At 37.3% G+C, this 25,910-nt stretch overlaps 1 protein-coding gene across 8 annotated transcripts in view; it reads left to right on the forward strand.

The window, feature by feature from the left end:
- The window catches only part of LOC129426138 (dihydropyrimidine dehydrogenase [NADP(+)]), a 235,502-nt gene extending 213,547 nt beyond the window's left edge, over positions 1–21,955 (forward strand). For 6 of the 8 annotated variants that reach the window (XM_073864230.1, XM_073864236.1, XM_073864231.1 and 3 more), the window contains 3 exons: positions 17,367–17,502; positions 17,600–17,740; positions 20,407–20,661. Coding sequence is in view for 1 of the 8 variants with exons in the window: in XM_073864237.1 (XP_073720338.1) it covers positions 17,367–17,383 (17 nt within the window). In the remaining 7 variants the exon portion in view is untranslated. Of the gene's footprint in view, positions 1–17,366; positions 17,503–17,599; positions 17,741–20,406 lie in introns of all 8 variants that reach the window. The other 2 variants (XM_073864234.1, XM_073864235.1) reach the window with 2 other exon arrangements.
- Positions 21,956–25,910: the final 3,955 nt, after the last annotated feature.

Genomic DNA, 25,910 nt, shown 5'->3' on the forward strand with positions numbered 1-25,910 from the left:
GGGAAAGAGTTCAGCATTCTTCCAAGCATATTTGATCATCACTTCAACAGTTGCACGATATAAATGTTAATGTATAATTAGATGAATGGTGATTTATAAAAATAAACACTACAGTCTTAAGTCATATTTTCATTGTGTCTTTGCTGCGTCTGTGTTGGTTGTAAACTGCGCTCTGTTTCAGTCAAACTTGATTCTGAGGAACTGCTTTGTAATATTTGTACTAATATACAACTTTATTTGTGTTTTATTTTATAAAATCCTGCTAACGTTGTGCATATGAAGTAACCGTTTTATAACGCAATAATCCCCGCAAAGCAGTGGGGTTACAGTGCATTTTATAACAGCTAAGGGGGTTTAGGCACTGCGCTTCGTGTCGTGCCTAACAATGCCCCTTAGCTGTTATAAAATACACTGGTAACCCACTGCTTTGCGGGGCTTATTGCTTTAGTTTACAATTAGTTTAGGTCTGTATATCTAATTTTGCCCATCATGATAACTGTGAAGGTGTTGAATTGTTTTATAACTCATCTGTTTAAATTATACTAAGACTTAATGTTTTGCATAATTAGGGCGTGGCCACTTGAGTGATGGGTGAACTGCCACTGCTGTCACTAGAGTCGAGCTAGGGGGGCGTGGTTTTATCAACCAGCCACTTCAGCTTTACCTAAGTCCCATCTCTTTACCAATTTTTTGATATCTGCAAGTGATGCGCGTTGACGTGCGGCCAACATGGCGACGGCAGGCAACGCCTACTTTAAGCTTCAAAAACGATCTACAGAAACCTATGGGTAACGTCACAGACACTACGTCCATTTTTTTACAGTCTATGGTCATTCCAATTGGAGCAACTTTTTGTTCTTCTTAAAAAGTTTTGCTAACAAAACAAACTTTCAAATAATAGATTATGTTTAATGGTGTTTCTTTAATTACGTTTTAAGAGTGTACCATATATATTTCTTAAGTCTTTGTAACCTTTACTCTAATACCAAAGGTCTTAACATTTGGGAATTGTTTTAAGATTTTTACATCATGATCTGAGCGGCTTTATTGTTCGTCATTACCAAACCATTCTGTATTTGACTGTTTAATTCAAAAGAAATGAATTTATTTTTATATGTTTAGGGGTAATTGACTACAAGCTAAATTGTTGTGTTAGCAAAGTTCCTGTGGCTTAATGGGTAGAGAATTGTGCTAGCACTGCAAAGGTCATGTGTTTGATCCCTGGGAACAAACATAAAAGAAATGTATATAGTGAAGGCATTGTAAGTTGCTTGGATAAAAGCGTCTGCAAAATGGATAAAAGATTTTCTCCAGAAGGGTGATCAAGGCCATGATCTTTATTCCAAGACATAAATGTACCTTTATGCACTTGGCAAATGCTTTTTTCCAAAACGACTTACAGTGCATTCAAGCTATACATTTTGCAATGCACTACCAGTTGAGCTACAGGAAAACTTGGCATATATTAAATTATTAGATTGAAGAATCACCCATTTATTGAATTTTTATGTATTTGTGGTATTTTATTCAGTGTAGTAGAGATGTGTTAGTCCACATGCAAATATAATTGTCATAATGAAACATGCGGTTTTCATTCAACACCTTTCATGCATCAGGTTTGTATCTTGTAATAGTAGGATATCATTGCATAGGCTACAGCTTTGTGACATGCACACAAGCTCCATCTGTTCAATTTATTCCCTGACCATGGCTTTTTGTCGGCCCCTGACAGTGTGATGCAAGACAACCTTGCTGAAGGCTTCATTACTGCTATAGTCCTGCCAGATCTGCTCAGGCTTCCACACCGCTGTTTACAAGTGTTAATACACCACAGTCTGAGAGCACAGAATGACCGGTACATGAGCAAACAAGAACCCTTCCCCCCCAAAAAAAAACCCGTCACTGGGGCATTACCCCTTAAAACATACTAATATGTACAGATATGTATACATTTGGTATACATCTGAGGTACAAATATGAACTCTTTAGGTGCAAATGTGTACTTTTTGAAAGGGTACCACCCCAGTAATATAGCTAGGGACCTTTCCATATTTTCTGATGCATGTTTTAAAGGCGCTCTAAGCGAATCTGTGTGACGTTACTTTTTGTTGATGTTTAAACTGTTTTCAAACAAACGGAACGTAACTAACTCCTCCCCCTCCCTTCCGTGCTTTCATGAACGCGCCCAACCCTAACCCCCAAATCCTTCTTGTCGTTTATTGGCTGGAACACTTTGTTATCGTTTCTGATGGTAGGTTTGGCCACTTTGTTTTTATTGCCGTTTGTGGAGCCTGGGCTGTCTACAGAGATCGCGTTTTTTTTACAGTTTGATCAGCGGACAGGCAGCAAGCAGATTGTGAGGAGATGTTTGCTGTATGTAACAAAAAATGTTTATGGTCTTAAACGCGTGAATTCGCTTATTAAAGAGCACCTTTAATAATAAAGCAATATTTGGGCAAATACCGTATTGCTGTTTACTTTTTAAATTAACCTTTATTAATAGTATTCTTTTATTATATAAGGTTTTATTCATAATGTTTTATAGTTTTGTTTTGTCGAAGCCATGATTCAATTTATATACATGAACTAATTCAGGAATGTAAATGTAATTGGCTTTGCATTAGTAATGCTATTCATTAAAACAATTATGTTCCATATGTGTGATGAGAAACCATACAATAAAGTTTCAGGATGTTTTATCCGCTTTTTAAGTCTGACATCAAACGTCACTACTTCCAGGTCCAAACGCTCCATCCGATCCCTTAAAGGCAGCGTCCATGATCTCTGAAAGGCAATGTTGATATTTGAAATCACCCAAACAAACACCACTACCCCAGTAGAGTCTGGACCTTCATTTGATAGACCCGCCCCACACATAGGCAACCCAGGCAGCGATGTCGGTTAGTAGACACGCCCCTTACTGCTGATTAGCTACAAAAATCGTGCACTCCGCCTTTAAGCCAGGGGTTTTCGATCTTTTTTGTCAGCCGAACACCCTTGACCCAAATGATTTACTTGAAGTTCTCAATGAGATTTTAAGTAAATATTTAAATTATATAGCAAATTTTTATGTTTAATTGAAAAACCATTTCATTTTATTGTTACATTAAACGTATCTGTCCATTTGGCATAACTTCTCATTTATTGTAGTGTTATGTGGTCACATGATAAGCAAATAAAATATAATATTTTGTTAGTACTTAGATTTTTTTAAATGTATTATTTAATTGTAATTTATTATTTTTTCATCATTTCATGCACTGAAAAAAAATGATTAATTGAATTTAATCAATTTATTTAAGATAAGTGGTTGCAATCAATTTATTTAAGCTACATTTAAACAAAAAGGTTAGTAAAGTAAAATAAAATATAAAACTTTTGTTTAAATGTAGCTTAAATAAATTGATTGCAACCACTTACCTTAAAAAAATTTATTAAATTCAATGAATCATTTTTTTCAGTGAGCCCCCTGCAATTCCCACATGAACCACCAATATTTAAGCAAACAACAAATACTACTAATATACACTCACAGTGTAACACTACAGAAAAATCCCAATCAGAAATGGTATTCTTTACGTCACAACTTAACGAGAGGATTTGTTAACGTACTTGTTGCCCCCTTGGCTTACTCAGATGTATTAAAAAGACGCAGTTGGTGGTTGAGTCAATCTGTACGTTTTTTGACTTGCCAATGACTCATTGAAAAGATTTGACTCAGATGAATGATTCATTCACAAATTGTACATTTGTGTTGAACAGCCTAAACGTAGTATTTTGAGAAACTGAAAGGCACATCACAGAGGCGGCGTACAGTGTAAATCCCCTGAGAGGACACGCTCGCTGTCTCTGTGTTCTGACTGTCTGTATTATACACAGACAGAAAAAAACATCGGTGAAAACTTCCTTAGGCTTGAATTCAGCAATTGTACAGTCAATGTTCTTTTTAAAAGAAACAAAATCATATTTTATTGTATGGCCTCTGTAAAGAAGGCTTCAGGATACAGATACAAAAAAATAAATGCACACTATTAAACACAGACTGTTGTATGAATCTGCTTATATGAATTTTCATTTAAAGGTGTTTACTTTATCACAGAAATCACAGTTTCCTCTAAACATACACAAAACAAACAATGCACATCAGCTTGGCAATGATACGAAATATATTACAGTATGAGCTATCTGTATGAAATATGAAATATCTGTTCTAACTGATTTATCTGATTTCTTCAATAGCTGTCGTGTGCGCTTCTGCAAGTTTTCCTGTGCGGTGCTAAATTTGTGTTTGTTCTGTAGGCAAATTCCTTATTAGACATACAATAACAACACAATCTTATTGCAATACACTTTCAGAAAAAAATGTAAAAAATGGTGTAAAATTGTAAAAAATAAATTGCTGCCTTAAATTTATTTGTTGAATCAACTCAGATTTACAAGTCATTTCAACTTAATATTATTTATCTTGACTAGAAATTAGTTGTTATAACTACAGATTAATTGAAAATATAAAGTTGAAAAAAGTCAACTTCATTTTATAAGGTATAGCAACTCATCTCAAGATAAATAACTTAAATAAGATTAAATAAAGATTTTTGGTAACACTTTACAATAAGGTTTATTAGTTAAAATTAGTTAACTACACATGAACTAATAATGAACTGCACTTATACAGCATTTATTAATCTTTGTTAATGTTAATTTCAACAATTACTAATACTTTATTAAAATCTTGTTAACGTTAGTTAATGCACTGTCAACTAACATTAACAAACAATTAAAAGCTTAATTTCTATTAACTAACATTAACAAAGATTAGTAAATACTGTAACTAATGTATTGCTCATGATTTGACTCATGTTAGTTAATACATTAACTAATGTTAACTAATGAACCTTATTGTAAAGTGTTACCTGATTTTTTACAGTGCTCTCGGCGGTACCCCTTTTTAAAAGTACATCTTTGTAGAACTAAAGAGTTCATATTAGTACTTTAAAGTACATATAAGTATACATATCTGTGTCTATGTGAACATATTAGGACATTTAAAGGATTAGTCCATTTTCTTATAAAAAAAAATCCAGATAATTTACTCACCACCATGTCATCCACAATGTTGATATCTTTCTTTGTTCAGTCGAAAAGAAATTGTGTTTTTTTGAGAAAAACATTCCAGAATTTTTCTCATTTTAATGGACTTTAATGGACCCCAACAATTAATACTTAACTCAACACTTAAACGTTTTAATGCAGTTTAAAATTGCAGCTTCAAAGGACCCCAAACAATCCCAAACGAGGCACAAGGGTCCCATCCAGCGAAACAATTGTTATTTTTGGCAAGAAAAATAAAAAGTATTCTCTTTTAAACCACAACTTTGTCTTCCTCCAGTCCTGTGACGCACCAGCGCGACCTCACGTCAAGAGGTCACGGATGACGTATCGAAACTACGCCCCAGTGTTTACAAGTGTGTAGAAAGAGGACCGTTCCGGCGTGGTTGTATGTTGAATGATACAAATTAATGTCTTTGTGTCAGTTTATTGTTTAAAATGTTCCGCAAATGTGCGTTTCATATATGTAACATGTGACCTTTCCACGTCATTACGCAATTACGTGAGGTCGCACTGGCTCGTCACACAGCCGAAGGAAGAAGAGAAGTTGTGGTTTAAAAGTGCATATTTTAAATTTTTAGACCATTATGCCTCGTCTGGGATCGTTTAGAGTACTTTGAAACTGCAATTTTAAACTGCATTAAAACTGTTAAGTGTTGGGGTCCATTAAAGTCCATTAAAATGAAAAAAATCCTGGAATGTTTTCCTCCCAAAACATAATTTTTTCTTGACTGAACAAAGAAAGATATCAACATTGTGGATGACATGGTGGTGAGTAAATTATCTGTTTTTTTTTTTTTTTAAGAAAATTTACTTAAACTTTAAAAAGAGTGTTGCCCTAATCACAGCTTATGATCATTTTTTGACAATTTTTTCTGATTTTTGTCCACATACTTGTGGCTAATTCATTTAAATTCGCACAGTCTCATTTATATGTTTTAGAATGATCTGTTTTTGACTGTTTAAAAGCCTGTTGAATGATTTACTTCTTTTAAATATTAAGACTATTTGCTGATATCATTTTGAAAAAAATCCATCTTTTAAAGTGTATCCTGCTTATTATAATGCATTCTTTATTGTTTCTGGACTGAGAACTGACTGTGCACTGACCCTAGAACAGCCCGCGAGTGTCTGGCTTCCAGAAAGTTTTATTCTTTATGGCTAAGAGATTTTCTAACACCACTTCCTGTCTTCCATCAACTTTCCAATCTCTTCTGTCTTCAGTTTAGCGCTGCGTTTTTCTCTCTCACTCTCTCTCTGTCTTTCTCTCAGGCTTTATATAAACTGCATCTGAGCGGCTGTTGGCTGTTCTCAGTCACATCCAACTTTGCCACAGGTGAGCTGTCAATCAAAGGCCTGACTCCGGGCTTCAGGAGGGGCTGTCTAAAAGCGAGCTGACAGCTAATATCAGTCTGCAGCCTCTCTCCGGCTGACACAACTCTCTGGAAATACAGCAACCTCAAACCACAAACCCTGCATTTCAAGATGATGTCAATTTCCTGCCCACGTTGTCTTATTTTATCATGACAAATTCATTAGACGATACAATATAGCACCAGCGTGACCGGCGTCTACTGTATCGGTGGCTTGGTTCTGGAAATATTGTTCTCGTTCATTTTAGTCACAGCATTACAAGCTTTGATTTAATTTGACATTAATGATATATATATAGAATAAAAAAATAACTGGATTAAAGTCATTGATCGCAAGACATTTTATTGTTATTAACATTTTTATACTGTATGTACAAATACATACATTTAAGTGTCGGGGTAATTAATGTTTCATTACGGATTAAACTCTTTAACCTTTTCTGTTTCCATAGTTACTGCAACTTCCAAGTAACTTTCTAGGGATTATGGGTGTAGTGTAGTTTTAATGCGATGGCAATTTGTACGGCTAATTCCTATGACCACATTTGTACATTTTTGCATGATTTGCTTTTTCACCTGTGACGTTTGGGTGATGAAACATTTTGATAAAAAAAGTAAATGCAAAGTACAAACAACTCTTCATGTACTATTTTGCACACATACAAACCAATTTTGTTGTTTTTTTCCACATTTAAAGGAAACATTTTCATTACCGCAACGTGTCCATGACTGGATTTGGGTTCTTTGACATGGAAACATGTATTATTAAAAACTCTAAAAAATAAAATGCTTTAGTGCATGTTATACTATAAACATTTACAGTAAAGAAACATGTGATATTTAGTGATCATTGGTAAATGTAAAGACTAAGGAATATAAATGTGTCCAAGACCAATTTTCTCATCCTCCGCAACAATTTTCAATCATTGTTTAAGCCCTCAAGGAACTAACATTTTAAAAAAAAAATGTTGGAAGGGACATAATTGACTGTGACACACAAGATGGCTACCAGTTAAGCAGTTCTTATTTTTTTCTCCAGATAAAAGTTTAAACTTTGTTTGTCATAGTACCTAGACAACTTTTTAGTTCTCATTACCGAAACATGAGTTTGTACATGCATATATTTAATGTAATATCATGTTGCGGTAATGATCATTTTTAATAATGATAATCTAATAAATGTAATTAATTATTTAGTTAGTTCAGACCTTAATCTTATATGTGCAACAACAACAACAAAAAAATGGCTTCAAGGTCTTTTTAAAAATCTGATGCTGGACACCTTCTAAATCTGGATTTCATGAGAATCACTCGTTTGGGTTAGGGGTGGTTTTTTATGTATTTAATTGTACGTTTTTGTACGATTTACTTCATACGAGTTCATACTAATTAACCAATTTGTAAAATACGTACAAATTCTCGTAAGATCATGCTGATTGTTTTCATGTAGCTCTTCATCTTGTATAGTTCTTCATCTTTTTTCTTTATAGAGAATCTAGTTAATGAGATTTCACATCTGTACTCCTACTATTGTGCTACTTAAATGACGTCAAAAGAAGCTACAGTTTATTGACGTGAAAATATTTCAATATACGAAAGTAAATTGCATCTTAAGATGAGTATTTTACATATTTAACCGTGGAAAGAGGATTAACCTTCCCGTCTTCCAATCTAAATACTCGATTGAAATCATGTTTATTTAAAGAGACATATGAAGTCATTTGTGCGTAGAGCTCTGAGCAGGCCTGCAGAGTTCATAGCACATTAAATATGAAGTGATTCAGCCGGCCGATGTCCTGTTTGTTTGGCCACATTGAAGATGTACTGTTATAGCCTTGCAATACGGCGGCTCGATGGGCTCTTTCATTAGCCCTCTATAAAATCTGACCCACGAGACATCCGCCAATCAGATCGCAGAACACAGCACTCGTGTGCTTTAGGGTTTCATGGTGCTGCAGAAGTTTGATAAGCATCATGCAGGGGGTGAGGCGGTGAATCATGTCTGCAGAGATGTTTGCATGTATCGCACATTACATATTCGTCAGCGTGACATCAGCATATGAACTGTGTGGTTTTTATCCGAGTAATTGTTCATTTCTTCATAAAGGAATCTGGGCTTTTATCTCATTTAGCCAGACCTTTACCCTGCGTTCACACCAGCCGCGGTAGAGGCGGCAAAAACGCGCGTAGTAGGACGCTTAAACATTTAGAATTTACTCGCTTCATTTGCGTGTGAAAGCTACATGTGAAATTCTAGTCATCGAGACATTCATCTCGGAAATTCGTCATGGGAGGGGCTTCTGCGACTCCACTAGCTCCCTGTAATCACGTGACTACTAGAGCAAGCTCCTTATTGGTTACTGCGGCGCGAATATCCGCCAAAGTTCAGATTTTTCAACTCAACTCAATTCATGCTCCATCTGCGCCGCGCGTTCCGCCCCATTTGCGCGTACTGCGCCGCAGGATGCCTATTCGTGTCTTTGCATTGACTTAACATGTAAATCTTTTGCGCCTCTCTCGCGTCTGGTGTGAATGCCACATTACCATGGGTTTACACCAGCCGCATTTGAGGAGTCAAAATCGCGTCTACCACGCCTAGTTTGCCGCTTGAACAGTTTGAGGGTACTCACTTCATTCGCACCTGAAAGTACCGCGGCTGGTGTAAACACAGCATTAAACTGACAGCAAAAGGTTTATGCTACGTACACACTAAACGCGTAGCATTGCGTTGGTCGCTCTACATTACTCATGGGATTTAACTTTGCGTCATGGAATTTTTCGCTTGAGTTGAATATTTTCAGCTTGTACGAAGGCACGTTTGTGGCAAATAGCTTGTGTTTTCGCGCCTCCCAATTAGCGTCATTCGCATCGCCCTGCGTGAGGACGTGTCTGTTCGCATCTTTGCATTGAATTTGTATGTAATCTACTTGCGCAAATGTGTGCGTTTGGTGTGTATGCCCCATTAGACTTTTTAGCTGACATCTGAAGGAGATGTAAAGCACAGAATCAGTTTGTTTTGCTGAGCATCATATTTATGGGAGTGAAAATGTGTAGTAGATGTCTCTTGAAAACCCTGTAAATTCAGTCAGTCAGATGGCAACTAAGAAACTTTCACCATGTGTTTCCCAAAAAAATCCAATTTTGTTTGAATTATGTATCGGACGTTAAGTCATGTGCCATGTCTGAAGCAGAGACTGTACTGCTTTTTATATATTTAAGGTCTTGAGATAAATATTTCTATGTTAAATAAGTTTACTAGCACATTTTGAATTTTTTTGTAAATTAAATTACTAGTGCTGGGCAAAGATTAATCGCGACCAATCGCACACAAAACAAAAGTGATCCTTCGCACAATATATGAGTGTGTGCTGTGTGTAATTATTATCCATATATTAATACACACACATTCATGTATGTATTAAAGAAACATTTACATGTGTTTATATATTAATTCATATTTGAATATATTCTATATGATACATAATTTTTTTAAATTGTATATAAATAAAAAAAATCTGAAATGAATATATGTATGTGTGTGTGGTTAAATATACTTAATAATTACACACAGTACACACACATATACCATGCAAAAAAAGACCTGTATTCTGTATGCGATCAATCGCGATCAATCCCTGCCCAGCACTAGAAATTACGTTTACATTTCTGCATTGTTAACCAAAGGGACTTGCTAGGTACACATTTTACCTTTCTTGGGATCGAACCCACATCCCTTTCCCGCTGCTAATTGAATGCTCTACAGAATGATCTGCAGAAACATGCACATTCAAAATAATTACAATTAATTGCATGGATCGACATTTATTAAGAAATTAAATCATTCCAAGATTCCAGTAATATTATTCAGGCTGATGAGTGAATTATTAAATAAGTATATGTGTATATAAAGAGGCCACTGGCCTACAATCCACGCCAATCCATTTTGCCAAATTGCTCAGTTGGTGGAAAAAAAACATTTATGTTCCTTTCTTTTCATGACACCTCATTATTATTATTTAACTGTTAAAGTCCCCAGTAATAATAATTTCTTTGTAATAATGTGTATAAAATAACTTATGTGAACTGTCACAAAATGTATTTGTACTCAGCTGTTGCTTACAAATTTAAGAAAGCAAGTGGGGAGCAAAGTCTTATGTGTGTTTATTTTCGACCAAACAAATACTTCCAATTAGGAGCGTGTGTATGATAGCTGAAGACACAACACCAGCACATTGGGTGGTGGACGCTACCCGGTACTTTCATTAAAGGACGCACAGCTTGACGACTCTGCAACTTTAGCGGACCGCTAAGTTATTACACAACAAACAAAAGCGAGTGTGATGTAGGGCATGCTGGGAGTTTAAAGTCTAAAGCTTTGCTTTAATGAGCTCCATAGAAAGTCTTCCTCTGTTTGAGTCGTGCCCAGGGCCGGGGTCTTACAGTTTCCACATTTCCCAGGACGTCACCTCTCTCCCTGCGGTTTACGTGGGTGCACCCGAGATCCGCATGCGCTTTTTAATGCTCTGCAGTGTCAGGACGAATCAGGGAAGATAAAACATTGTGGCTTGCGAAGAGACTCTGTGCTGTCCTAGGTTTAAATTAATGAGCGCTGAACACTCTTGAGATAAATTTAGGTTTTCATATTTAATTATATCCTGCCGCAGAGGTTGACTGTGGATGAAACGCACAACTATTGTGCTCCAGGCTTGTTTATGAATTTCTTTACGGCCTTTATTTTTGACTCGTAAGCTGATCGCTTTTCTTAATAGCAATGAGTTAAAAGCAATAAGAGTTGGCTCGTATAATAGAAGAGACTTTGGGCTTGAAATGCCACACTGACTGGATGCCTGGTGGAATATGCAGATCGTCATTCGCCTGCGCTTTGAACCTGTGTTCTTCTTTCATGTACTGTAGGCACTATCCTTGTACCTGTCTGTCAAACCCATGTCCTGACACCTGCTCGCTGTACCTGTGGAAATAAAAGAAGTCGAAGATTAACATCTTTTGATCAGCAATCGCACAGAGATCTCTGACGAGGAGTCTGACGCTAAATGAATGTTTTATTTTGTCTGTGTGATGAAGTCAAGTGAAACATTTAAATGCACCGTCTCACTTGCTGCTACCTTGAACTGCACTCTGTGTAAAAAAGAAATGGCATGAAAACTGCTTTTAATGGACATTTCATCTTTAATATATAATTTAAAACTGCGTGAAGAGTAGAAATGTTCTGTTCTATCCAAGTTCATTTGTTAAAATGAAAAAGGAGATTTCAGCCAAAATGTTATGATTTGGCAAGCACTTTTATTCAAATCAACATTAAACACATGACATTGATGATGTTGTTGGCACTGTTTTACCTCTTAAGATACAGGAACACTGCACTTACTGTACAGTGTAAAAAAATGTAGAATGTTAAGTTAAACCACTTCAATTTTTCAACTTATCACAGGTCAAAACTTAAAGGGATACTCCACTTTTTTGAAAATATTCTAATTTTGCTCTCATTCTGGCGTAATAATCAAGGATTTTTTGCTGCTGTAACAAGGCTGCAGGAGGCACAATGATATTACGCAGCAGCCGAAAATAGTCCCCTTAGTAACTTTCAATAGCAGGGGACTATTTTCGGGAATTGCGTAATATCATTGCGCCTCCCCCACCAATGTTACGGCCATTCCTAGCCATATCTTCCTAGAAAATCGCAACTTTTAATTTTCTTTAATTTTGCGTACAAAGTCGGTGTTAGTACACAATGTCACTACAGAAGAGTCAAGTTTTAAATAGGAAAAATATCGAAACTTTTTTTTGGGGAAAAATATCAAAACAGTATAGAAGTAGGACTGTGTGTTAAATGGGTGATTCTTGCGAAATTAGACTTATGAGGTGTCATGAAACATTTTGATTTAAAAAAGTTAATGCAAAGTAAGAGTATCAAAATAAGAAGCATTACAAACATTTCTTCCTGTACTATTTTGCACATGATTTCAAATGACATCATACAAACCAATGTTGTTGTTTTTTCCGCATTTATGGGGAAAAGTTTCATTACCGCAACGTGTCCATTACTGGATTTAACATGGAAATATTTATAATTAAAAAATCTAAAAAATAAAAAGCTTCAGTCCATGTTATACTATAAACATTTACAGTAAAGAAACATGGTATTTGGTGATCAATGGTAAATGTAGAGACAATAATAAGGAATATAAATGTGTCCAAGAAAAAAATTATCATCCTCCGCAACAATTTTCAATCATTGTTTAAGCCCTCAAGGAACTAACATTTAAAATAGTTGGAAGGGACATAATTGACTGTGACACTCAAGATGGCTACCAAGTAAGCAATTCTTATTTTTTCTCTCCAGATAAAAGTTGAAATTTTGCTTGTCATAGCACCTAGACAACTTTTTAGTTCTCATTACCGAAACATTAGTTTGTAAATGCATATATTTAATATAATATCATGTTGCGGTAATGATCATTTTTGATAATGATAATCTAAAAAATGTAAATAATTATATAGGAAATATGTTTTAAATCCTCTAAAAATAATGGTTGTAGTAAGTTCAGACCTTAATCTTATATGTGCAAAAAAATGGGCTTTAAGGGCTTTTCAACAATTCTGATGCTGGACACGGATTTCGTGAGAATGGACACTGGATTTCGTTACAATCACCCAAATGTATTTTTAAAGGGGACATAGCATGTAAATCTTAAAAAATTGTCTCCCTGGTGCTTCTATCAACCTAGAGAATGTAAAAAAAGAACAACCAAGTAACTTAGTTTAGGTAAACCATTCTCTGCAAGCATATAAAAAATAGGTAATTGAAATCTGGCAATTTGAACATGTTATAATACATTATCTATATGGTATTTTGAGCTGGAACTTCACATACGTACTCTGGGGACATCAAAGGTTTATTTTACATTTTAAGAAAATCTCGTGAAATGTCCCCTTTAAGTTCTTCAAAAGCCAAACTAACCTGGTTTTTGAGGGGGCTGTTTACATCAGATTTTCTCGAGACACATCAAAACTGAAGTTCCTCTGTTAGAGAAGCTAGTATAAATCCGTTTCAGTGATGAATATTGATCACCCTCTCTGTTCCGCATGATGCCAGCCTGCTGTGACCGCCGCGTTGACTTCCCTGTAGTGTTTCTCTCTCTGTGTGTGTGTGCAGATAAATTAGTTTGAATGCATCGGCTTGTGTGTGTTCACACAGCTGCCATGTCATGTCGTATTGTCACAGCTGCCCGTCCCGCTCACACGCTATTCACAAACAGGCATGCAGAGCAGTGCCGTGGCCCCGTCCCCAGCAGGCCGAAGACAAACTGCCTGCCAAGCGCGCTCCTGTATCCGGAGTTAGCGGCGTGTGGAATTCTTTCATTCCGAACTGTCCCGAATATGGTAATCTGGGGAAATCACAGCATACAGGTATTTCTCCACTTAAGCACGCGGCAGGGATGCGGCCCCTCACTTTGCCTTGCGCTGTCGGGGCAATTGGCCCTTCCCGCACGCTCCGCGCCAGCTGCATGTGACGGTAATGCGGTGGTTCTGTGAAGCGTGCATTGAATTACACTTTCTTGCCTGGCATTGTGGGAAACGGAAGGAAAAGAGCAGTGGGGAGGGACGTGGACTTGGAGGGGGGTTTGAGTTGATTGTGAAGCATTAAGAGCGTTAATGTCACATTTGCATGGGTTATTGTATACGGTCATATTGGAAATGGTGGTTGGGGGCCTGAGCAATGTAGTTATAAAAAACATTATAAAAAATTTAATTAAATTATACAAATTGCCAAAGTCAATGTCAACCCACAAAGGGACAAAAAGGGACGAGCCCAGGCTGGGTTGTTTTAACACCAAATGCATGGTTGTTTTAACCCAACGGTTGGGCTTGTCCCTTTTTGACCCAATGCCGACTTCTTATAATTTTTATAGCAATCATAAATCATTGAAATATGTGAAATATATGAAGCACCTTTATTTTAAGAGTGTATGCGTATGTGAACTGTCTTTGAAATTCAGCCGTAAAATGCTGCCCAGTCTCAATACTTGGACCTTCATACCAACGAAAGCGCTTTTAAGATAGTGTGAATTGGCTGAGATCGGGTTTTCTTTCGACACACTGCTCTTGAATATATAAGGGGGAGCGTCTGCCACCCACAATTCCGAGCGAGCGAGCAATCCCTGTTCATCGCCACGGTAACGTCCTAATCCTGGATGCCAAATGAATATTTTTGCAAATATATTGCATGATTTTACAGTACATGGCCTTCAAAAGATACAAAAGTGCTAAACCAAGGACAATAATCTTTCAGAAATCATTCAGCGTGACCCACATCAGTTTCTGTTTTAGTTTTTTGCACAAGCGATTTCAACAACACTCGCAGATGCTTTGGGGACCACGGATGTTATATCGATTGCGCGTGCTTGCCAATAAGTTTTCTTTCTTTTAACATTAAAACGTCGCAAAACGCGACAAACCTGAAGCCTCACCTCCACACCGAATGAAAGCAGTTAAGCCCAGAGCAGATTAAACTTTTAACCGCATGTTGACAGAAGGGATCTCAATAATTTTCAAGGATGAAAAAGTATAGTCACACCCAAGAGAACGGTCTGGGTCTTTAATGCCTTTGTTTTTCTCTCTGGTGCATGCGTGTATTTGTGTTGATGTCTACACTCTTTAAAATGAAAGTGCTTATAATTTCTTTACATCGATGCCATAAAAGAACCATTTGTGAATATTTTATTTTACAGGGGAACATAAAAGGATAAGCATGCTTCAAAATTGTATATAATTAAGATGGGAAATATGTTAAAGAATAGCAAATATCACCAATATAAAACCTGGGATCTGTTTTGGAGATCACACATTTTTCACATGTATAGTGTGAACCAGAGTCCTGCAACGGGTCGGGTACCCACATAAAAGTGGCCAAAACGGGTGGATTGTGACATTCCTAAAATTCACGGTCGGGATGCGGGCAGATAATAAACTCCTTGCGGGCAGGTAGTAGCATGGATGAAAAATATGTGCAATATTTGTATGTCTAAATTACCATTACACATATGCAACAACGATGACATTTGACCCATCACATCACCGACAGTGCGATTTTTGTTGATGCTTCTCGTAACCTAGTTGGAGCAAGCGTTGCAGGAGTAGCTATGGATGAAGTAAAAGTGAAGTTGGCAAGTGGAGTATATAAAATTGTTGACAACGAGTCTTTAAAGGCAAAATCGGATGTGTGAAGAAAGTGTTGTGTAATACGAAGTCGTATTTTTTCTTCTTTTTTTCATTAATAGGTCTATTTGCGTAGTTAGGTTCCATAGCCTATTTAGGGGCTGATGGTAGGCTTCTTGAATGCCGCAAAACAAAGCACACTTTAGCCTGTTTCATTAGCCCATTTATGACATTGTTGTTATGTTGAGAGAGATGCGAGATAAAAATTAAAGCACTTTAATTGGAATGATTTATCGTGTGTGATGTATCGCGGGCACGGATCGGGTAACGGGCCAAATATTAACGGGTCTAGGCGGGTGCGGATTTAATTTTGATAGTATCGCGGATGACAAGTCTGAACTTTGCGGGTACGGGCGGGTCTCCAAAAATGGACTTGTGCAGCAAAAATGGATTATAAATTTACAATATATAAATTTATATATATATATTTATATATGTGTGTGTGTAGCAGGTGGGGTTTTTCGTATTTAAGCGAACCGCGAGTTGAAACTACTCAGCATTTTAGTCTAGAATGAAGGCTGCGAAATTTCCCATAATTTTGGGTCATTTGGAGCTTAAAGGGGTCATAGCGTGAAAATTTGACACTTTCCATGTTTAAGTGCTAAAGTTGTGTCCCCAGTGCTTCTATCAACCTAGAAAACATGAAAAAGATCAACCCAGTAACCATTTTTTGCAAGCATGTGCCATTTAGTGCAATGAAAAAGACAGTGAGAAAAAATTATTGACAGCACAATTGAGTTTCAATTTCAACAAACCACCATCATTGTGATCAGTGTTTGCATTTCATCAGCTCATTTGCATTTTAAAGGACGCACATTTTTTCTCTGACCTAGAAATAGGAATTTAAACATGCTATAATAAATTATCTTTGGGGTATTTACCCTAAAACTTCACATATGCACTCTGGGGACACCAAAGACTTATTTTACATCTTTTAAACAAATCTCATAATATGACCCCTTTAAGATCTACGAAATGGCATCATTAAACCATTTTTGCATTTATTTGACACCACTTTTGTTTGTGGGAGTTCTATGTAAAAGTTAATGGATTCATCAAACACCCCCAATTAAGTTCAACAAGGTGCTAAATGCTTAGAAATTGTAATGATTTTGTATTGTGTTCTTGTCTTGTTCATTGTTCAAGTTTTTTATTTTGAAGTTCTCATTTTTATGTCTTTTATTTTGATATTATGTTTTGGCATGTTTGTCTCTTGTTTCCCTATTCTCAGATGTGTCATGTTCTGATTGGTTCCTTGTCTATATATATAACCCTCATGTTGTCTTTGTCAAGCTTTGTTTATCTGTACGGCCTTCTGTTTGGTAAGTTCATGCCATGCCGTGTTTTTATTTTTGTGTTCATGTCACACTGTAACAAATCTAACTTCAAAATGTTCTTTCGACAAAAATAATTAAGTAACTTGAACAAAGATTTTTTTTTTTGAAGGGGGTAAATTCATTATTTTGTGTTCACTGAATGAAAAAATTTCAGCTAACATACATTATTTTGTTGACTGGACTTAGGCACTTGGGTTCTAAATTGCTGGCCTCTCAGTGGATTATGTTACAGAAATAATGCTTCACCTTTTTCGAATCATTGTCATTTTATGCAACACGTCTTCCTTTATTCTTCTTTCACACTATCTAGACTCTGCCCAATTTTGACCCATACCTGTAAGAAAAGAGGGAAGCTATAGCAAACCACAGAGAGTGAGAGACCGTAAAGACAGTGGGCTTGCCGCCGAGAGGTTTTACACTCCCATCACACCTGTAAAACAGTTAAGGTACAAGTTCGCCTAACGTTTATTTATTCAGGCTGAAAAAATATAGTGTGCTCCGAATGACCTTTAACCTTATTGTCAAATTCTCATGTTTGCTCAGGATGTAATAGCAAAAGCCCTGGAACACATTGGCACCTATAAGGACCTAAATATCCAGGAGCAAGTGCAGGTTCTGATCGATCCAGAGATGTGCATCAACTGTGGGAAATGTTACATGACCTGTAATGATGCCGGATACCAGGTGCTTACCTCCATCTGCCCACACACGCAGAGACACATGCACCGCTTTCTGTTTGTTCCCACATAAACCAATACATCCCAGCCTCTGGCCATCACCTTATGGCTCCTGACCTCTCCGTGGCTTACCGGGGTAAACTAGTGGCTTTATAAACAAAAACAGGCGTCTGGAACTCAACCACTAGATATTTCTCAGCTCTAGTGAGCACGCTGATAACAATAGTTTAGGTTAACTAAAGGATGAAAAGATGCCACAGAGAGGTTAGACATGTGGCCTAGAGGTTAACACGCTTGTTTCATGTTTTGTTGTTGTGCTCATGTGGTCCCTGTGAGTTTAAATCTGACTCGTATGTAAGCAATAAGGTACGTATGCAGTGCGCCCCCAGACCACTAGGGCCCCCGTTGCTCTTAATATCATGCGGCGCAACACATGGCTTGTGACATGAGCAATTCGAAAGCAGAACAAGTCTGACCTCACGGTACTTTGATGTCATATGACCAGTTTTGGGGGTAACGCATTACAAGTAACATGCATTACGTAATAATATTACTTTTCTGAAGTAACAAGTAAAGTAACCCATTACTTTTTAAATGTACACATTAATATGAGTTCCTTTTTTAAAAAAGTAATGCAAGTTTAATTAAAAAAAATCCTGTGTGGGAACAGTTTGAATCAGAAACTGAGATGGCAGGCCAGAGCTCGATTTTTTTTTTTTTTTTGATGAAACATGCAATTTCTGAATGCAGAACTTTCTAGTTATAAAAAACACCTGCAAGGCCTGAAACAGATCAACCCTCAGCCAAGAAAAAGTAACGCAAAAGTAACTAAAAAGTAACGTAAGCATTACTTTCCATTAAATGTAACTAAGTAACACAATTAGTTACTTTTTTTGGGAGTAACTTAATATTGTAATGCATTACTTTTAAATGTAACTTTCCCCAACACTGCATATGACAATCGCTCTGTGCATGCGCTTTGACATGCGTCTTTAATATAATGGGTGTGGTTTTCTAACAAAGTGCATGACTGCATGATCATATTAACGTATTATTTACTTCCATGCAAGCCACAAATTAAAGCTTGGCTTTCGCACAATGAATAACATTACATAAACATGACCAACAAAAAAAATTTTCACCACAGGGGGACTTTAAGTGCACAAATTAATAAAATATGCGACACAATAGCGCCTCAAACTGGCAGGTTAAAGACGACTCATTAACACGCCTGACTCTAATGAATATTAACTCTTAAAACGACGATGTCCCTTCACACTTCAGCCCACAGAAGAACAGCGAGTGGGACCGCTCTGATGGTTATATTAAAGTATTCATCTCACCCTCTCCGGTTAAATAAATGTCCCTTGCAATTTATCATAAGGGTATTGATGAAGTAGAGTGCGGGTTTTATCAAAGCAGTAATTGTTCACGGTGACGCTCATTGTCTGTGAGTGGATTTCTAAGAGGGATTACACATTATTAGCGCTTTCTAATATAGAGGTACATTCATCAACATAATGTGTCATGATCAAATGGATGGCCATCAAGCAATACAAAACAGCACCGTCCCACACAGGCAGCAATTCAGTTACGTTTAAAAAGATGCCGTAATCGATGCCGCCTGCCATAACAATCTTTCTACTGTACTAATACAATATTATACGAATGGCGTAATGGCCTTGTGTAACGTTTTGTTTTGGTGCATGCAGCGCATCTTCTGCTTGGTTATTTCGTAGCATATTTTGCTGTTGTCCAAAAAACTGGGCCCCAGATCTTTAAAAATATCAGACAGTGCTTATCTTAGTCCCAGTTTGAGCTGCCTTTATTAAAAAACATATTGCACTGACATATCTTAACATATTTCAGTGACATTGTTTTGTCTCAAGATGCACACCAGTATTGTTTATTGTATGTTTATAAAAACTGCTTAAAGGTGCAATGTGTAAATTTTAGCGGCATCTAGTGGTGAGATTGCAAATTGCAACTCAGTCCACTGCTCACCCCTTGCTTATGAAACGCATAGAGAAGCTACGGTAGCCGACACAGGACAAACATGTCTACATTAGAGGCAACTTATTATACAAAGTTTGTCCGTTAAGGGCTTCTGTAGAAACATGGCGGCACAAAAGGGCGACTTATATGTAAGGGGACCCTCTGTGTATGTAGATAAAAATGTCTCATTATAAGGTAATAAAAACATAACGGTTCATTGTGAAAGGTCTTTATACACCCCTGATAATATAGTTTTGTATATTATTTTGCATTTTTGTAAGAGATCCTTCGAAAAATTACACACTGCACCTTTAAATGTCCAAATATAACTAAGGCTAGTCCTGGATCAATCTGTCCGGAAAACCGCCCCAAAAACATCTGGATCACATTTTATCAGAAAAAGCACCCAAATGTGATTCTTATAATACAGTAATTTACTGTAATGCAGTTTTGTATATGTTTAAGGAATTTAACATGCGTTTTACAGTAATCAGAATTTTTATACAGACTGTCCACAAAAGGCTTTTCAAAATTCCCACATTTGTGTGTTTTCAATTCGAGGCTTTCGATAGAATAAGCACACAGTATTTGTTGCATTTGTACTGTTTAACGTCCAGCCATAGCAGGTTGTCGCCCGCGGTGAGAATATAATGATTGTAATGTCTCTGTGTCTGGCAGGCCATCGTCTTTGACCCTGAGACTCGTCTGCCTGTGATTCAGGACAGCTGTACCGGCTGCGCTCTCCGTGTCTCGGCGTCTGCCCCATCATCGACTGCATCGAGATCACCTTACGTGCCAAGACGAGGACTTCCACAAGTCGTGAATCATGTATGACGAAATAAAACGTTTTTTTTTAAGATTACCGTGAAGAATGTACGGGGGATGAAACCAAATAATTATAAAGAAATAATTCCCTTATTTTAAGGAGCCAATTATCCAGAAATAATCCACGGGGTGAGCGTTGTGCTACAGTATGTTGACAGTTTAGCGGGCCGATTTGATGAGATGGAGTTTGTGCTTCTCTTTCTCCGAGGGCTGACGGGAATGAATCTAAGCGGTGGAAATATAATGGCTGTTAATGAAGTTTATGCTCTGGCTGAACACTATCGTCTAACCAGAGCCACAATGATGGATTGTCCGCTACATCTAGAACAAAATGCAATCATATATACAAGAGGTGGTGATAGGAAAAGAGGAAATGAATGGATTTTAATTGAGTAGTTGCTGGTTTGGCTTGGAATCACACTTCATGTTTTCCACAACGTATAATGATTACTAAAGCGCGGTATCCTATCAAGCCAAATTACCTCAACAACTGCAAAACTAACTTTATTTAGCATACCATAAGGCAGTATTTAATTATTACCTGACATCTTATGATTTAGCTCTAACCACACAAATTACGGTAGTACTATCGTATTATTTCATGAAAAATTAAACCCTTGGAAAATAGAATAAAGTTGGTAAACAAGAACAAATCGTGCTTAACAGGTTAATAACAAATGGTTGATTTTGATTACATTAGCCATCTGGACAGGGTCATTTGGAGAGCCGCTGTACTCCAGTAATGTGCTGGACATTTTGCGTAAAGGTCATATGAGACCCAGACATTAGGGATGAAGACTAGCTGTTATTCATCTTAGATCCAAAAGGTCAAGTCTGACCACCTCTATCTCTAATGCACGGCCATCCGTATCACACAGTGAGGGAGCAGATCTCTTAGGTCTAAGCTTGGTGTCTGTGATACAAGCGATCAGACGAAACAATGGACAGACATTCGGGTTAACTGTGTGTCTGTCAATGTCATTTATGAAGGAATGAAATGTCCAAGTTATAATTTATAAAGAATGCATAATGAAATAGATCCCGTTTACGTTTTTGCATTTACAGGTTTTTGTCAATGAAATCATCATATATTTAATTCAGAACAATGTGTTGTTTTTCACAATAAGAGTAAAGGAAAATCATATCAATGCAATTGCAAATATCAAATATTTTTATTTTTTTTTTTTTTTTTGCTAAAATATGACCTGAACACATTTACAGGTTTGTGATCAAATAAACCTTATCAAATAAAGTCCCTTAATAATAATAAGCAATTTCGTACATTTGATTTAGGAAAAACTAATTCATAGGTTCTCAGATGTTTTTTGCATAATACTTAATACTTATCTTTTACTTATAATTTGTTCTTATCTGTAACTGCACAAGGTTCTTATCTCTTACTGAAAAAAAATAAAATATTAAAAAGTTTTATAATCTAAATGTGCTTTGACAGCAGGGTTTACTATATATGTAAATGCACATACAGGCTTACTTTTAAGCACTGTTGTAAACAATTCTCATGTGTCCTCTATTAAAGGGACACCCCACTTTTTTTGTAAATATGTTCATTTTCCAGTTTCCTTAGAATTGAACATTTGATTTTTACCATTTTGGAATCCATTCAGCTGATCTTCGGGTTTGGCGATACCACTTTTAGCATAGCTTAGCATAACCCCTTGAATCTGATTAGACCATTAGCATCACGCTAAAAAATAACCAAAGACTTTCGATATTTTTCCTATTTAAAACTTGACTCTTCTGTAGTTACATGAAAATATTCCCCTTAGTAACTTTCAATGGCAGGGGACTATTTTCAGGTGCTGCGTAATATCATTGCGCCTCCTGCAGCCATGTTACGGCAGCAAAATCCTTGATTTTTACACCAGAATGAGAGTAAAGTTCCTAGCCATATCGGCTTAGAAAATCACAACTTTAAATTTTCCATAGTACACGATGTAACTACAGAAGAGTCAAGTTTTAAATAGGAAAAATATCAAAACTCTTTGCTTATTTTTGAGCGCAATGCTAATGGTTTAATCAGATTCAATGGATTATGCTAAACTATGCTAAAAGTGCTAGTGCCAGACCTGGAGATCAGCTGAATGGATTCCAAAACTGTTTAAATCAAATGTTTAAATCTAGGGGAGCTGGAAAATGAGCATATTTTCAAAAAATTGTAGTGTCCCTTTAATAAAGTTTTACAATAAACACTTATTATTGTTAATGAGATGAATGTGTAGATCCTAAAAGCATTTAAATCTCGTACGTTCACTTATATGAGAACTATACATACATTATTATGTAGATGTCTAAGCCTGTGTTGTTTACAGATGGGTAAAAGCCAATTGCTAGAGACTGGTTTGATTAGTCTGCGGGCTGAACAGAGCCTGCCAATAAATCGGGTTTCGCTCTGAAAGCGAGCCCGAGTCTCTGCTTCAGGGGTTACAGGTTAGTGTAAATGTTTACTTTCTCATTGGCTGGCTGGTGAGATAATTAGAATGACATTTTGCATGGTCGCCATGTAGAATGCACGCCGCACCCCCCCCCCCTCGCCGCTTGTGCCGTGCCGCACATCATTAAAAATCAACATGGCATCAATCTCGCACCAGTGGTGTGAACTCGGGGCCAGTGCAAACGCTCATCAGTGGCGTATTAAGGCTGCGTGGGAGTGTGTCCACGTGTCGCCTTTGCAAGGATGACTGGGGCGATGGCCCTAACACTCACTTCACCAGCCAGACATTTCCCAAAAGGTCCCGTCTGCTTGATAAAATACACACTGAACAACAACGTAATTGTGTACTCTGCAGACAAATGTATTTATTGATGTATTCGCCACGTTGTTAGAAACCGTACTTCCATACAGAATTCACAGATGCAGAGAAAAATATAATTTGAAGTATTTAGGTGAACAACCGAAGATTGAAATCATCTGCGATTGTTTTACGGTTTTGTTGGTGGTCGCCGAAAAAAACGCAACACTTTTGGTCAGGTCACAGCTGTATCCACTGTGTGGTGAAGAGGGGTCACTGGTAACCGTGAGGTTTCTATCATCCATGTTTTCCCTTTGGCTTAAGTTTTAATTTCAGTTCATTGTATGCTGCTTGGATTTAAGCCAGAAGTCAGAGTTGAATTTAAATGATTGATGGTTGGATGATTATTTTACATTTTTAATGTTTAAAGACTCTTGTTTGTGTGTGTCAGAATATTGAATTAAATCAAACCCTCATCATTAGATTATAAAACTTCAGGCTGGATTCTACAAACAGGGTCACAAACATTCAGGTTAGACAGAGAAAGTGACTTTGTGTTAATAATGTCAAAGATTTATAGACGGTTTCATTGGAAGCACGTGATACACGTCTGGATCCGAACTTTACTTCAGGTTTCGTTTTTTTAATGCTCTGACTAGTTGCTAAACTAATCTCTTGAACAAATGCCTCGTCGAAAATAACAAATGTTTTGGTTTCCTACCCTGATAGCACACATACATCTCGAAGACGTCTATTTGATGTCTGCGTTTACATCTGCAAGACGTATTATTTAGATTGTTTGCTCATCTGCAATACGTCTGTGAGACGTTTCCTAAAAGATGTCATATAGACATATTGAAGACGTCTGCAAGACGTTTTTGATTTAGAATGTATGTAAAGCAGCTCTTTCTAAGACCTTTATAAGATGTTTTTACACACCAGATGTATTCCAGATCTCCAGATCTTTACCAGACATCTTGCAGACGTACCTGTGCTATCTGGGTAGGTAATCTATGTGTTGTGTTTTTGCTTGTTATATAAATAAACTACGTTTAAAGAACTTTGTTGTTATTTATTCTTAGCGGAGTTTACCGGAAGCTACGTGCAGCCGCTTGTTTATGTTGTTACTGCTGAAAAGGTCTATACTTCATCTGTGCACCTTAAAGGGATAGTTCCCCCAAAAATGAAAATAACGTTATTAATGACTCACTTTCATGTCGTTTAAAACTCGTAAGACCTACGTTTATGTTGGGAACACAATTTAAGGTGTTTTATATTTAGTCCGAGAGCTTGTTGACCCTTCATTGAAAATCTATGTACGGTATACTGTCCATGTCCAGAAAGGTAATAAAAACATCATCAAAGTAGTTCATGTGACATCAATGGGTCAGTTAGAATGTGTTGAAGCATCAAAAATACATTTTGGTCCAAAAAGAACAAAAATTACGACTTTATTCAGCATTGTCTTCTCTTGTGACACGGATGACGTGTTATCTGGTGCGCCCCAGCTGTTTTTTTTTGTGCGCCCGGGTTTCGTTTACAGTCTGAGGGACACGCATGCTGTAAGTAAAAAAAAAACTTTGCAAACATGTCTGAGGATAACACATCAGCCGCGTCACTGCAGTCATGTGACTTTAGTCTCGCGCATGCGCTTCACAACAGAAGCGTAAGGGGGGGCAATGCTTAATAGATTGTGTTTTTTGTTGTTTTTGGACCGGGGTGTGTGTTTGATGCTTCAACGCATTCTAGCTGACTCACGGGTGTCGCGCGGACTACTTTGATGACGTTTTTATTACCTTTCTGGACATGAACAGTATAGCATACGTAGGTTTTCAATGAAGGGTCAACAAGCTCTCGGACTAAATATAAAACATCTTAAACTGTGTTTTGAAAATGAACGGAGGTCTTACTAGTTTGGAACGACATCAGGTTGAGTCATTGGTGACATTGTTTTCATTTTTGTGTGAACTATCCCTTTAAGCTCATTTTGGCGAGGTCAGGTTTTACTGTGTTTTATCGAAAGCTTTTGCGGGAAACACCATTTATCAAGACAGCTGTAATAAACAGAAACATTAGCTAAGAGCTTCGTATTTGTCCGCATCTACCGTTCGATACAATATCTCGTCGCTGTGAAGGAGGATAGGTGTGCTGAGAAATCATTGTGTCTGACATTTGGAACTTCCAGGCTAAAGTGACAAATGAATTAGAGTTCCCAGCACCTACTCTTTAATGGATCTGAGGTGTCCCACACCTCCCCTATAGCTCAAAAAAAGCAGCCGGCAATTGCGTCTTACGGTGCCAAAGACCTGTCAGAGTCTGGAGCTTCGCAGCCGTGCCGGCGGGGCTCGGATGCTGCGGTTATGAAGACTAAAACGCTGGATGGCCGCATTGACGTCTCGGCCGATTTCTTATTGTAAAGCTTAGCCTAACAGCTGGTTTAGTGTGCTATTGTTGAAAGCAGTCAGCTGTTGTGTGGCATTTGTAAGGTGCAGTCAGGAGAAGAGTTGACATGCATTGTGAAGCGTCTTTGTGGTGTTGTGCTCATGCGTGGCTTTCAGATGTGAGGTGGGGGGGGGGTGCAGGTTGTGAGAGAGAATGCATTTCTAG

The sequence above is a fragment of the Misgurnus anguillicaudatus genome, chromosome 25, assembly GCF_027580225.2.
Source record: "Misgurnus anguillicaudatus chromosome 25, ASM2758022v2, whole genome shotgun sequence".
Lineage (NCBI taxonomy): Eukaryota > Metazoa > Chordata > Actinopteri > Cypriniformes > Cobitidae > Misgurnus > Misgurnus anguillicaudatus.